Below are 13,447 nucleotides of genomic sequence, written 5' to 3'. Positions count from 1 at the left end.
CGAGGTAGTAAAACCGATCAATCTTTTAACTGAGTCCAACCGTCAGTGGTATGAATTGTTGTTGATGTATTGTGAGCAATTCACGGGATGAGCGTCATGTTCGATGATTGACAAAAGACGCGGCTCGGCTGTTCCACAGTGAGCAGGAGGAACTTTAATGGGCGATCACGTTGCGGAATTCGGTATTGCCGGCATGGATCTGTATCGGGCAAATCGTCAAATGCCGTCTTAGCGATCAGAAAGTCTCACTTTGCTTTCTGCCGTCGTCGATATGAGGCCATGAGCCAACAACTGAGACATAGCTGAATGGGCCGCGATGCAAGTGGTTTTCCTTTTGGAGCCAGGGGGGTTTGCTAGAGGTGCGGTTGGGATCCGCACTCCGTACCAACAGGAATCCTGCGGTGACAGGCCCCGGGAGAGAGATTACAAGGCGTGAGTCAAGGGTACAGAAGCTGCAGCCGCAAGTTGCATTGGCAAATACCACCACTTGCTCCAACAAAATGCCCCCATGCTCGACTTCATCCTCCCCATCGAGGATTGGCCGGCCGATACAAGGGGGTACCTGTTGTTGATTCTCCCAGTCCCTCCTTGTTCGTCGAAGCTCTAATCGTCTTCTTTGCTTCTCCTCCCGTTTGCCAAGACCTGTGTGAGCAACCAGGGAGCAGCAACACTTATCCATGACCCCATGGCCCAACAGCGATCCCCCGGCCGGGAAAACCCAAGGCAGGCTGCTTATTCCCCTCCCCCTGCCCTCCCACGTCCTGCACAAACGGCATTGGACTGGTTCACAGACAATGTGTACACTCCACAAAGCCCTCTGATAAGCCTAGGTGAAGCTAGAATACTTCATGAACTTGTCTTAAAGCGGGGTCGGGAATATACTTGTTTGCGTGCCACAATCAGTCTCACTTCAACGTTTTGGCACCTCGACTTGGTGGCATGGATCCATCGGGTGTGAGTTTCGATGTCAGGGATTCCAGCCGAACAGGGCCATTTGGTGCATCCATCTCCACAGTACCCCTATCATTTAGGCGTCTCTCGCCAGTCACCGCTCAAAACACCCCGCAGAAGAGATTCGAAAATCGAGAATTTGGTAGGAAAACCGGACTGTTCGCTGAAGGGAGATTGTGCGTTCAAGAGCGCAACAGCTTGGTGTGTGTCTCGCGATTGCAGTGCTTCCCTCTTTCCTCGGAAGGGTGCTGCCATCTCGTATTTTGCCTGTTGCCAAACAACCCCGTCGAGTAGCCTTATGGCCGACGCAACCATGCCGATGAATGGTAGGTAGGGGAGGGGGAGTTGAAGAAAGCGAGAACGGGAAGCGAGCCGAATCGGATCTGCACTTCCGCCAAGCTTCTGCGCCGAAAAGCTTGTCTGCCGCGACATGCCCAGCTTTATCCAGGGTCCACGGGCCACGAGGCACAAACTCGCACAGAAAGGCGCAAAACCCACCCATCACCCAGAACTGCAAGCCGACGCAAACACACCCGCCAAGCCTACCCAAACCCTTGACCCCGGTGGTCCCAAGCCAACACCAGAAGGAGGCTCGCTCGCTCTTCCACGAAGCCAAGTCTAATGGTGATCATCGCTCCTAGCCCCAGAGCATCCTATACCAAGGATAGCGCAAAGGACCAGTCTTGACGACATGGCACCTATGTATGGTATGCCTTGCGAGGGTTGATCCGTCGATGATAACCTCGTGGGTGTGCGAAAGAATCCCTGTAGGGACAGGACCCTTGATTCGAGGAACCGTATTTGAGTGCGACCAGGGAACACAGCAGTGCCGCTGGGTTCCGCGGAACAAGGCCCGCCAATTCAAATACGACGGCGAGCGGTACAGTGGGGTGCGATGCATTGCGGTTGGCAGGCCCACGCGAAACACAAGAGGCGCCGCCGGTCGCCTCATTGATGGCCGTGACTGGGTTCACCACCACATGGCTCTGGAGCGGGACAAGGCCCCGCAGAGCACGGGTGTGAAGTAGCCAGTTGCTCCATGACATTCAAAGTCAAAGATGCGCCTAAGCCCTCCGCCTTCTGTAGACGAGACGCGATTGAGCACGGAGGCTGCGGCAGGCCGGCAACTCGGCAGCATGAGTCGCAGATCACGCAAATGGCGGCTTGCGAGAGCATAGCTCGACAAAGGACGAAATGTGCCACAATGGGGCTTGCCGGGAAAGTCGGAAGTCGGATAGCATCTTCGCAGGCAGAGAACGACCGGCTCCCCGACCTCCTCCTCCTCCTCCTCCCTCGTCTCGGATGCTGGGCCCCCTGCCCGTCCTGGTCCTCAGGCTGTGATACTATGTACAAAAAGGTCAGTCAGTCCCTGCGCGGGAAGCTCGGAGGCTTCTTCGCTGCGTGGCTGAGTCTGTGTCTCTCCATCTCCACAGCTGGGAGCTGTCAACTCCGCTCACTGGATCGGAGCGACGGGGCGACAGGCGACGGGCGACAGGCGGCGAACGGTAGCTGAGAAAAAAAGACTGGGCCGTCCTGGGGTCTCGGTCTCCTCACAGGGCCCTGGGAGGCCTCGACACTGTGCCTCGCAAAAGGGCCCTGTCTGGTGCGACGCCACTTGACGTAAAACATGGCGGCCGCGGAATACGCGTTTCGGTGAGTGAGGAGGGACGGACGGAGGTATCAACGTTCGCACTGCCGATACGTATCTGGCATTTTAGGCTCCTGAGGCAGCTAAGCAACTTAACTGCCGCCACATTCCCCCATTCTGTCACCCGCTGCTACCTCACACCCCCACCCGTATCGGTGCAATGATAGACACCCGGCGACTCACTGTTCGCAAAGGATACGGGACCGGGTTCCGTGCACTCTTTCGGATGCACTTTTACAAGTTCCATCGAAGCACTACGTGACTACGTGGGCCTCCCACACCAGCCGAATGACACGGCTGCACTGCTTGCACGTGGCATAAGTTGTGTGCCCCAGGTAGCAAACAGGGAGGTGGTGTTGGACACGGATAGTGCCTCTTCGACTGAGTCGGATGCTACGGTACACTACTGTGCGGATGGATGAGATCCGATTTCCACACGCGCCTTCTGGAACGAAACGACATCAAATACCACTCTGCGGCCGGTGCCAGGTACTGTACGGGATTGTGCAAACCTTCATAATTTGCTTCGCCATGCACAACCTCGGGTACGAGAGAGATCGTCAGGAATTGCGTCAGACCACGCTGCGATCGTCAGGCTGATATCAGACTCCCGCCTATCAGGGCTCATATCTGGTATCTCCAACCCAGCTACCTGCACCAGTCCTGTCCGAAGGAATCATCCCGCCCAATCTTGGGAAACAAGATTTAAACGTAAATTGCAGTAGAGTTCAACGGCAACCGGCGAGAGGCGAGACCCGGCCGTGTCTTACCCGCAATCTGGAGCCGCCGTGCGTCACAACGTCAATATCTCAACTTCAACTTTGAGAGTTTATCAACGAGACAGAAACCCAAGATTTTGTCCATAGCAAAGTTAAGCGAAACGACACATTTCACCCTCCTCACACCCCCTTCAGCTCCTTGGCCTGTTCAAAGGCTCGCTCAGCCCTCTCAGGTGACTGCAAGCATCGGACCACTGCAAGCATCCGTCGTATCGGAGGATTTCGGTCAGTTCTCGGTGACTTTTGGGATGCTTTGCAATTTCGTCCTTTATCGCCGCCTCATTATTGAAAGTGCTAGCCTGGCAGTTGCGGAAATCATGATGAAGCCGTGAACGGTCGGACGCTGACCTCTTAACCTGGTAGACCCGGAATTCAACACAACACTCTTATCATCCGATGATCACTGTCACTAACAGCTAAGGGCGAGCCCATAAGGAATGTCGACGTCCAATCCATATTTGCATACTAAAGTGATCATGGTTTTAACTGTCTTCACTAACATGTGTCTCGTACTCTAATCCAAATGATACTGTTGTGAGAAACATTTGACCTGAATCCCTGGGACATCCCATAAAATGAACCAGTATTAGAGGAAAGGCCTGGAGCAGGAATTATTAACATGTATCGAGTCACAAATAGCATTCAGTTATCTTGTAACAAGGCACCAATTCTTTTCCTAGAGTCTCAATAGTAGGCAATCTATTCTGACAACGTAGGCTTTCCCCCTGACAGAAGCATCATTTGTTTCAGTTCCTGGACACCAGTCGATCAAAGCTATCGACTCTTTACCAACGACGCTCGCCTCCGTAGCCGTTGCCACCGTTTCCACCATACTGACCGCCCTCGCCGCCGCCATAGCCACCACCACCTCCTCCGTAGCCTCCTTGGCTCTGGCGAGCATATTCATCGGCCTCACCACCGCCATATCCACCGCCCTCCTCGCGGCGCTCGTAACCACCGCCGCCACCATAGCCACCCTGTTCGGGTCGACCGCCGTACCCTCCACCATAGCCGCCCTGCTCGGGCTGGCCTCCGTAGCCGCCTCCACCTCCGTAACCTCCGCCCTCCTCACGGCGTTCATAGCCACCGCCGCCATAGCTCTGCTCCTCACGACGTTCCTCCTGACGCTGGTAACCGCCACCACCATAGCTTTGCTCCTCACGGCGTTCCTCGCGGTGCTCTTCGCGACGCTCGTAACCTCCGCCGCCATAGCCTTCATTGCTATCACGGCCGTGACGACCCTCGTTGCTATCCCTCCGACGGTGGTGTTCCTGGCTTTTCTTGCGGCGATGCTTGTTTTCATCATCATCATCATCGTTATCCCTGCGGTGGCCTCCGGAAGAGCTATGGTGCTCACGGCGCTCGGTGTGTTGCTCGTAACCGCCTCCGGAAGAAGAGTGAGTCTCAGTCCGCTGAGAATAGGAATGGGTCTCAGTTCGGCGGGAGCTCGACTCCTCGCTGCCACCGAAGGACCCCCCTAGGATCGAACTGGCGGCGTTGAGGAAGCCGCCAAAGCCACCCTCGTCTTCCTTCTCCTTGCGAGAGGATTGGGACATCTTATACCCAGTGTTCTGTTCGACTATGCCAGAGAAGGCACCAGTAGCACCCGAGATAATGGCATCAGCCGCAGCACCAGCAATCTTGTCCTCCATGGTCTCAGGACCGCCACCATAGAGCTTGCGCATCTTGAGCTTGCCTGCACATCCATGGCCGTGGCCAGTGTCATGGACACCCTCCTTATGGTTCTGGCCTTCCTGAACTCCCTCGCGAGTCAGCTTGTTGCGGTAGTCATCCTGGGATCCCTCGTCGCGCTTCTCGCCCCACCACTCCTTGACGTTTTCGTAGCAGCGACGACGGCCCTCGCGGATCTTTCCACCACCCGACTCGCGCTGAGCAGGGTGATGCATGATCCCATGTACGATGCCGTCCAGGAGCTCATCAACGTCTACGCTCTCATCGTCCATGGCGTCCATGAGCTGAGGAACAACCCAGGTCACCATGCCGGCAGCACATCGACCAGCGATCTCGTTGAGAATCTATGGCATGGTCAGAAAACAAACGTTTGGGTGTAGCCACGAACAGCTTAGGGGATTCTTTAGAGTCAAGGGAGTGCACATACGTTGGAGAAGTGATCCTTGGACAGCATGGAGTGTGTCGGGTCAGTCGAGTTGTCATCTTCGAACACAATGTGTTGCTCTCGCTCGCTGCTCTCAATGATCTCTTCGGAGCCAGTCTTGAGCTCGTTGCGGATCTGGTGGATGAGGGGGACAATGAAGGGAGCGATGAGAGAGAAGATGAAGACGGACAACTGCTCCTCGAGTTGCTCAATGACCTTGGGCAGGACGGGGATCTTCTCAAAAGCGGCAGAGATGCTCTTCATGATTTCATCGTGGAACTCGATGGCGGGCATCACCTGCTTGAAGACATTCTGGATGTAGATGGTGAACTCCTCGGGCTCACGGGGAGAGACGGTGGTGTTCTCCATCTGAGCTTGAGTTGCATTGGACTGGAGCTCGTCGACGCGTTCACTTTGGTGCTTGTCACCAAAGATGCCGTCAGGGATCTTGTCGAGAAGATCTCGGAGCATGCTGGTATCTGCCTTGCTTCCCTCCTGGAGGGTGCCCTCAAGCTCGTCAATCTCATTCTGGGTCAGCTTATCGGAGACTGCATCTCATTAGTGATGGTGTCGTAGGGAGTGCAATGAGAAAACCAACCTTCGCCAGTAACAGAGTGCAAGAAATCGACACCTCCAAAAGTTCCAGTGACAATGGGATAGACGGGACGACGAGCACCCTCGATCTCAATCTGGGTGTCACGTCCAACGTGGGGGAAGACATCGCGTTCGCCCAACTCAATCAGGGCAAGCTCGCAGTAGTTGCTGTGGGCAAAGAAGTCTGTAATTTTTGGTTAGTCTCGGAAACAATACATTCATCAACATGCTCGGAGATTAAAAGAAGATGCTGCGACTAGAGTGGGTAGCAAGCAGCTGATAGGTACCAACCTTCGAGACAGTGGAGTCCAGTTCCCAAGAGACGGAGAGCCTCGTACTTGTCGGACTTCCTGTCACTCTCCTTGTAGCGACGACCCAACTCAATAGAGCGAGAGAAGAGCTGCTTCACATGTTTGGCAGAAGTCATGATTCCGGCGCCCTCGTTGGCAATGTAGTTCTTCATGCCAGACTCGGGGTCAACCGAGAGCTCTCGTTGCTCATTGATGGGGCCTCGGAGGCGACGATCGTACTGGCGAGCATCGACATTCTCCGCATAATCCTTAGGGTTGTCAATGTGATCCTCCGGGCGGTAGCATCCAAGCCGATCGGCGGTAACCTCGAACTCGCCAGATCCGAAACCGAAGGTCATGAAGCCAAGGACACAAAGCAGGAGACGGATGGCCTCGGCAGAGACGGACTTGACAGTGCCAACGTCGACAGCCTGGGAGTAATCGCGAAGCCAGTTACCAAAGTAGACGCGGGAGACGGTGAGCTTGTTGAACTTCTTGCCGTTCAGGGCGCGGGCCATGGTGAGGGTGAGGAGAGCATCTTCGATATCGCCGTGTCGCCCTAAAGGGAGCTGTCAGCATGTGGGTTTGGGCCGATGGGTGATCACCACACTGGGACTATGGCTACGTACAGTTCTGGCCCTCGACCTTGGAGATGGAGGCAATGTTTCCGGCACCGAAGGCCAAGGCGGGAGAGGCCAGGCAAACGACGATGATGAGCCCCACCAGGAGGCCGTGCGACCTGAAGCTGAACATGCTTGCGTGTTCCTTTCTTCAAGTATTGGGACAGGTCCCAGAGAGAAGGAGATGGGAGTGACGATGCACAAGTGGTATATGTGATAGGCCCCAATCGAGCTAGCGAGAGGGGGATAGGCGAGGTAAAGGTCGAGTGGTTTGAAGGGAAGTGGAAAAAGAAGAAGAGAAGAAGAGAAGGGAGGAGGAAGAGTGCGAGGAGACGGTGGAGGTGGAGGAGGAGGGGTTGTCTGAGCTGAGGGGCAAGTGACGCAGATTCAGCTGGCGTGGATTGCAGCATGGTGCAAACAAGACATTTGAGCAACGCAAGCAGGACCACTAATTACCCAACGAAAACAGGAATCAAAGCACCAACATCAGCAGCTGCAACAGTAATCCGCCAAGGCCAGTGCATTCATTCCCAGGCCTCTCAACCCCCCGCCGTACACGATACGGGCTCCCTCCGTACCACGCTCCTTACCACCCTCTCCCGGTTTCTGGGGGACTTCTGATTCAATGCATGCGTGAGGCGCTGGTCCGCGCCGGCTCTTGGGGGCATTCCTTTGGCCACAAGCCTGCAATTCGTGGGCTAGCAGCTAAGCATGAAATCATACGCGCCCGGGGTCTGCGGCTGTTGGACAGTTGGAGGGTTGGAGGGGCATCCGAGCGTGACAGCTTGGAGAGCTGGAGCAGGGGCCCAGTACTCGGCATTGCGCGTTGATGCCATAGATCCGTCAAGTACCGCGCCCCTCCATCTCTGGTTTGAACGGGCTGCCTGATAGCAGGGGTCTGCGACACAAGTGGATGCTCCGGCGATCGTCCGTCATCGAACCAAAGCTTGCTGAGGGGCTGCCCCGCCGCGCGTTAGATGGCTTGCTTAAGCTCAGGCTTTCGGTGTCGGTGAAGCTTGTCGATGCTCGCGCAATTCATGAGCTGTAGGAGGCCATCATGAGCGAAGTAGACGAGTGCAGAGTCCACCACGAAGTAGCAGAGGGGTCAGTCATAGAGAAGGTAGATACTGAATGTTGTGATTCAAACTGTGCAGTTTACCGTATGACAAGAGCTGACAAGAGCAGACAGAGGGCAAGGCATCTCAGGCATCACGTGTTGTTTGTGTACGTACCGCCGAGCTGCCCCTCACCTCAAGACGCGTCTCGGAGGGGAGCTCTGGTCTGGCGCACCAGATGCCGTCGACAAGATGGAGGATCAATCGTCAACCCACATTAGGATGGATATGAACAATAATTTTTCAGGTGCGGAAGACCAAGGTCGCATAACTTCAAGATCAACGGACGAAGGACTTGCGCGCCTTTAATACCATCCTGGAGGCGGGGGAAGAGCTCCGATCTTGGTCGTCAGCCAGATGATTCACGTCTCCCAATCCATCAAGGTACCTCTCTCAAACCCAGTGGAACCAATGTGATGTAGCTAGGATGTACTGAAGCGATCTATATCTGTCATCTTCTCGCTTTATTATTTGTGATCTGTTTGAGAGAATTGTGAGGTTTGCGACTGTGTTGTTTCTGCCGGCTTTGCACTTTGTTATCCACCTGCACGCCACAATTGGGCCGAAAGATAACTACGTACCTCAGTGGAATCAGAAGAGATATTATCGTATCAAATGTGAACGAGATACCAAGCCACTTTAGCCCTTGTATCTCTTTAGGCCCTTAGGTTGTGCTTGGCTGTGGTCAATTTCTTACCGAATAATGGCAGCAGCATCTGTCATTTCTCGAGTTCGTGACACAAGTTCACAGAGATGATGAATTGGCGAACCAACACGGGCTTCTAAGTCTACGTCTGGTATAAAGTCGAGTCGTCCTGTGGAAAATTCTACTTTTACAGGCTGACTGACACCAGCAGCTGCACTGTCCGGAGCGGTCCGCCCGTCCCGTTGCGCGTAGCGGACATCATAGGCACGATGAGCGCCACCAGTGAGCAGTAGGGTTAGGATCGGGAAGCAGACTTCATGCGCAAATGGAATCGACCCGTATCTGGAACTGGATCCAACACGAGATACATGTTATTTAAAGACGACAATGTCAGGTGCGCGAGATTTGAATCGACGCGTTGGATCCATTTCACGCTGCATCAGGAGTGGTGGGAGCAAGCACACCGCGTGAGCCCTGAAGCATCCTGTAGAGACACCGACGGTCCCATGAAACTTGCAAGTCGGGCTCTGAGCAGGTAGGTAGCTGCCCTAGAGCCCGGCAGGTTTGGTGAGAATTAGGGGGGAATATTGTGGCAGCTCTTGCATTGGGGAAAGAGGAGAGCTGGCACGTCCAACCTAGGTGGTGGGTGGGCATCAATATCACTGAAAAACCTCAATGTGTCGGGCAAGTTTGGGCGGGCGAACGTGGGCGGGCTGTGGGACGGCACTTGAGCACTGTTCCTTGGCGAGACTGCCACAGAGCAGCGCGCTGAAGCGACGGGGATTGGGGGACTCTGGCTCAATCACCGTCGAACTTGGTCGCCGCTTTAAAGGATGGACCCGAACCCACTGTACCACAGTGTCATGTCTCCTGGGAGTGATTGACCCGCGGTCCTGGGGGGAGGGGGGATTGAAAACTGGAGGGCTCAGAGCCAAGCTGGAATACTCAGGAAGGGCAGGCTGGAAGGGACCTGGAGGGACCTGGGGGGAACCCGCTGAGGCTCTGCACTGCGGATGCCTGTTCTGTCGTGCTGAGATGTACAGGCCGAGGGCGAAGGCGCTGGAATGGCCCCGCCCGCCCAGCCCAGTACTGCCAGCGCATTGGGCACAGGCAGGGCCAGTGTGACACTGGCCTGGCTGTGTGCGGCCCCAATGGACCTGGAAGCTGATGGGCTGCTGCACAATCTCCCTAAGCGCCCTGGAGGGAGCATCTCCAAGGCGCTAAAAGCATCTCCAGGCGAGTCCTCCAGAGGTATCGCTGAAGCATCAGGGCCATGACGCGCTGGTTGGGGAGGTCTTGACCCAGGACTACGGGCGCTGCTGGGTCGCAAACTCGACATGCACCGAGAGCAACAACAATAAGGAAACAGTTGCACATGTAAAAACGAACGAGGCGACGAGATTGAAAAGTCGACGACCGAATCGATCCAGCAACCGCAATAGTCGAATACGCAGCAGATACAGAGCGATGACGTTTGGAGTGACAAAGTCCCAGTCACCATGCCACGGGCGCTGGATCCTGCAGCAGTAGTAGGCTGCGGGCGACGGGGCGGAAGAGCCTAGGGTGCCCGAGGCTGCTGGCCACTGACCAGTCAGCGACTGTCGGGGGCTGTGGGCTGGCTGCTGCCCGGCCTGGTCAGTTGTGGCCATGTGAGGTGAGGTGTGAGGCGGTCCGATGGGGGAGAGGAGGAGAGCTGTCCTTTTTGTGCCGTGGGTGATCCTGATACGAGATATGTTGCAAACTGAGTTAAAATGGTGTTGACGGAAAGAGAGCGAACAGACCGTGTTGCACCCGTGGACGTTTACTGGAAGTTGTAGCGAGGTAATTGGCGACCACCTGGAACAATCTGGTTCAGTACGTGGCTGGCAGGTCTGGCAGGTCTGGCAGGTCTGGCGCTGTGGCGAAATGCTCAGAGGCCCCAAGCTTGAAGCTCAGCACGAGTTCCAGCGCCGACCACCGAAGCGTCCGAAAAACGGCTCCCCAGTGAGGCTTGCTGAGATGTGCGGGAGGAGGGGAACGAGTTCAAGCGCCCCTGGGCAGGTCCAGCGCTGGGGCTCTCTGTCGGGCATTTAGGCCCAGGTTCCCAATTTTCCGTCGGGTCCCATCTGCTGTGGACGGCGCTGTCCCCCCCAAAACCGAACTGCCCCCGCTTGTGGGAGGCTGTGAGAGGGGGCCGAGGGAAAGTCGCAGGAAAAAAAACTCTGCGGTTGTGCGCTGGGCTGAGCTGGGCGGGGGTTACAGAGTTGAAAGGGCTCGAGGGGGGGAGGGCTCAGTGAGCCTGGCAGACCGGGCAGCCCACTGCAGCTGCCGCCAATGCGCCCTCCCAAGGTGCGTGCCCGGTCCTCCAGCTCCTCCGATCTGGCGAGCGCATTTTTCTCTGGAGGGGAAGGGGAGGGGGAGCAGCCGCTGGGGCCTGGGGCCTTGCGGGCGGGGGGGCCGTTCACTCGCTCACTTTTTGGGCCATGTATTTTTTTTTTCGGGGCCTTCAGGTCACCCACACCCACCCACTCACTGACTGATTGCGCGCGACGGCCGGCCCCTACATATTCAGCGCACCGCCCACCCCCAGCCCCCGAGTTGTTTTTCCCCCGAACTTCAGCACTCCCTCATCCCCTCAATTCCCCCCTCATCCCCCAAGACCACTGAATCCGCCCGCCATCACCATCACCACAGCGGACAACAGCGCTGCACTCTCCATCCACTGGAAACACTCTCTCTCTTCCATCCCAACATCGCCTACACCATCTGCCGCCAACGCTGTGAGCCTGGGAATAGTCCAGCAGAGGTTTCAAACGCCCGCCGCATCCTGAATTTCAGAGCTGCCGCAGCAAAACAACTGACGCCAAACGCGCCAGCGCCCAACACCACTCGATACCACTTCTTCCCCTCAGTTCGCACTCACAATGCCTCGCCCCAAGAAGTCAGCTGAAGCCAAGGTTGCCGTCGCGCCTGCTACTCCCATCGCCGCTGTCCCCACGCCCATGATGCCCCTTTCTCTCACCACGGCCGTTGTGCCTCCCAATCAACCCGGTGTTCCTCAGCGCCCTATCGACAATGATAGCTTCTTGCGCGTGCGCGACTCGGTAAGTCTTTGACTCTTACATCTTTGTCCCGACTACCCCAAATGCCCTGTATCCCCTTCACCTGCCTCCCCTTCGCCGTCACTCCGCGCTTGTCTCCAGCCGTTTCCGCGTGTCTCGGGACAAACCGCGACAGAGAGGCCTCGAGCGACTTGGCCTGGCTTGGTTTGCTCTGGTCAAGTGGTGAATGGGTTGAAAGTGACTTGGGTACTTGTCTCATTCACCCAGCATGAGCTGTCTGGGTAGTGCTAGACTCTCCCAGCGCCCTCTGCAACCACTGCACGATTAGGGGAGCAACAGCACAGGACCCAAGCGAGTTTATGTCTCAAAAAAAAAAAACGCGCCTGGCCAATTCTCCCAGCGCCTACTTGAGGGAATATATTTCTTTCTGTTCCACAAGAACCAAAGCCTGCTCGAGTGCTTGCAAGGCAAGACGCGCCGCGGACCGCCCGTTGTTGACAGGAGCCCCGCGCTCTGGCGGGCTCTTGGGCTTGGTGCCGCCGAGGAGCTATGGCCACCGCGACTTGAGCAGCTTAGCTCCAGGTCTCCCAGCAAGCTCTCCACTACAACTTCACTCCATTGCACATTGTTCCTCTTGATCTCTTCTGCTCTTACACATTGTCGCCTTGCTATTCTTCCCGCCTTCGTCATGAGAATGTCCTTGCTAACATATCCTCGCTTAGGCCATTGCCCGTCTGACTACCATTCTGGATCTTGTCCGCACCTTCACTACCGACTATGTTCGTCAGACCAACATGCTCCTGGGTGAGCCCACTCCTGAGGGTGTCCAGGGCGACATCCTCGCCAACTTTGAGCACGCCGCTGCTCACCTTATCATGCCCGTTCAGGAGATGGCTCCTCCCGTTGAGGAGAAGAAGGAGCGCAAGAAGCGCACTATTGACCCCAACGCCCCCAAGCGCCCCCTGACCCCCTACTTCCTCTACATGCAGCACGCCCGCTCCATTATTGCGAATGACCTCGGTTCCGAGGCTCCCAAGGGTGCTGTGCAAGAAGAGGGCCAACGACGATGGGCCCACATGGGTCCTCATGAGAAGCAGGGCTGGAACAACGCCTACCAGTACAACCTCCGTTTGTACAATGCCCGCGTGCACTCCTACAAGAACGGCAACCCCCATGCCAAGACCATGACCGATGAGGAGGCATTGAAGTACGCCGAGGACTACCAGATCCCCATGCCTGAACTCAAGGACGTTACTCAGACCGAGGCTCCCGCCAACGATCAGGACGCCATCGCTGAGCAGCTCCAGCAGGTCGCTGCCGCGCCTGATGATGAGGAGACTCCCGCCAAGACCCCCAAGAAGGCTGCCGGTACCCGTAAGCGCAAGACTGCGACTCCTGCTGCTGAGGTTGATGCCAAGCCCGCTCCCCCAGCCAGCCCTGACAAGAAGCGTCGGCGCACATCCACCAAGGCCGCTGCTGCTGTCGCTGAGACCCCCGAGGAGCCCAAGAAGTCGGGACGCAAGAAGGCTAAGAGCTCTTAAGCCACTCCCTTGTTTTCTTGGCGCTGCTTTGGCGTCCTCCGGTCTGATGACCACTCCTTGATTAGCTCCTGCAGCATCGCTGCCAGGAAGCATGATACCTGATGGG

The 13,447-nt window shown here is 56.3% G+C and overlaps 3 protein-coding genes across 3 annotated transcripts; 2 read left to right on the top strand and 1 right to left on the bottom strand.

Annotated features, from left to right (window-relative positions):
• Positions 1-1,990: 1,990 nt before the first annotated feature.
• BGZ61DRAFT_514137 (uncharacterized protein) lies at positions 1,991-2,727 on the top strand (the record flags this gene model as incomplete). The annotated part of the gene is made up of 1 exon (XM_046252199.1): positions 1,991-2,727. One exon carries the CDS (start codon positions 1,991-1,993, stop codon positions 2,462-2,464), a length of 474 nt encoding a protein of 157 aa, XP_046109526.1. The 3' UTR covers positions 2,465-2,727.
• A 1,436-nt stretch (positions 2,728-4,163) lies between these two features.
• On the bottom strand, positions 4,164-7,131 carry BGZ61DRAFT_342707 (heterokaryon incompatibility protein Het-C-domain-containing protein; the record flags this gene model as incomplete). Its single annotated transcript, XM_046239533.1, has 5 exons — positions 4,164-5,414; positions 5,498-6,042; positions 6,093-6,272; positions 6,380-6,937; positions 7,008-7,131. The coding sequence occupies 5 exons, from the start codon at positions 7,129-7,131 to the stop codon at positions 4,164-4,166; spliced, it is 2,658 nt and encodes an 885-aa protein (XP_046109525.1).
• Positions 7,132-11,728: 4,597 nt separating this feature from the next.
• Positions 11,729-13,341, top strand: BGZ61DRAFT_278667 (uncharacterized protein; the record flags this gene model as incomplete). The annotated part of the gene is made up of 2 exons (XM_046238429.1): positions 11,729-11,842; positions 12,523-13,341. Coding segments are annotated over 2 exons (933 nt in total), but the record flags the coding sequence as incomplete, so codon positions are not given.
• Between the last annotated feature and the right edge of the window lie 106 nt (positions 13,342-13,447).

The sequence above is a fragment of the Ilyonectria robusta genome (assembly GCF_021365365.1).
Source record: "Ilyonectria robusta strain PMI_751 chromosome Unknown BGZ61scaffold_3, whole genome shotgun sequence".
NCBI classification, from domain to species: Eukaryota; Fungi; Ascomycota; class Sordariomycetes; order Hypocreales; family Nectriaceae; genus Ilyonectria; species Ilyonectria robusta.
This window is presented reverse-complemented; position numbering and strand designations above follow the sequence as displayed.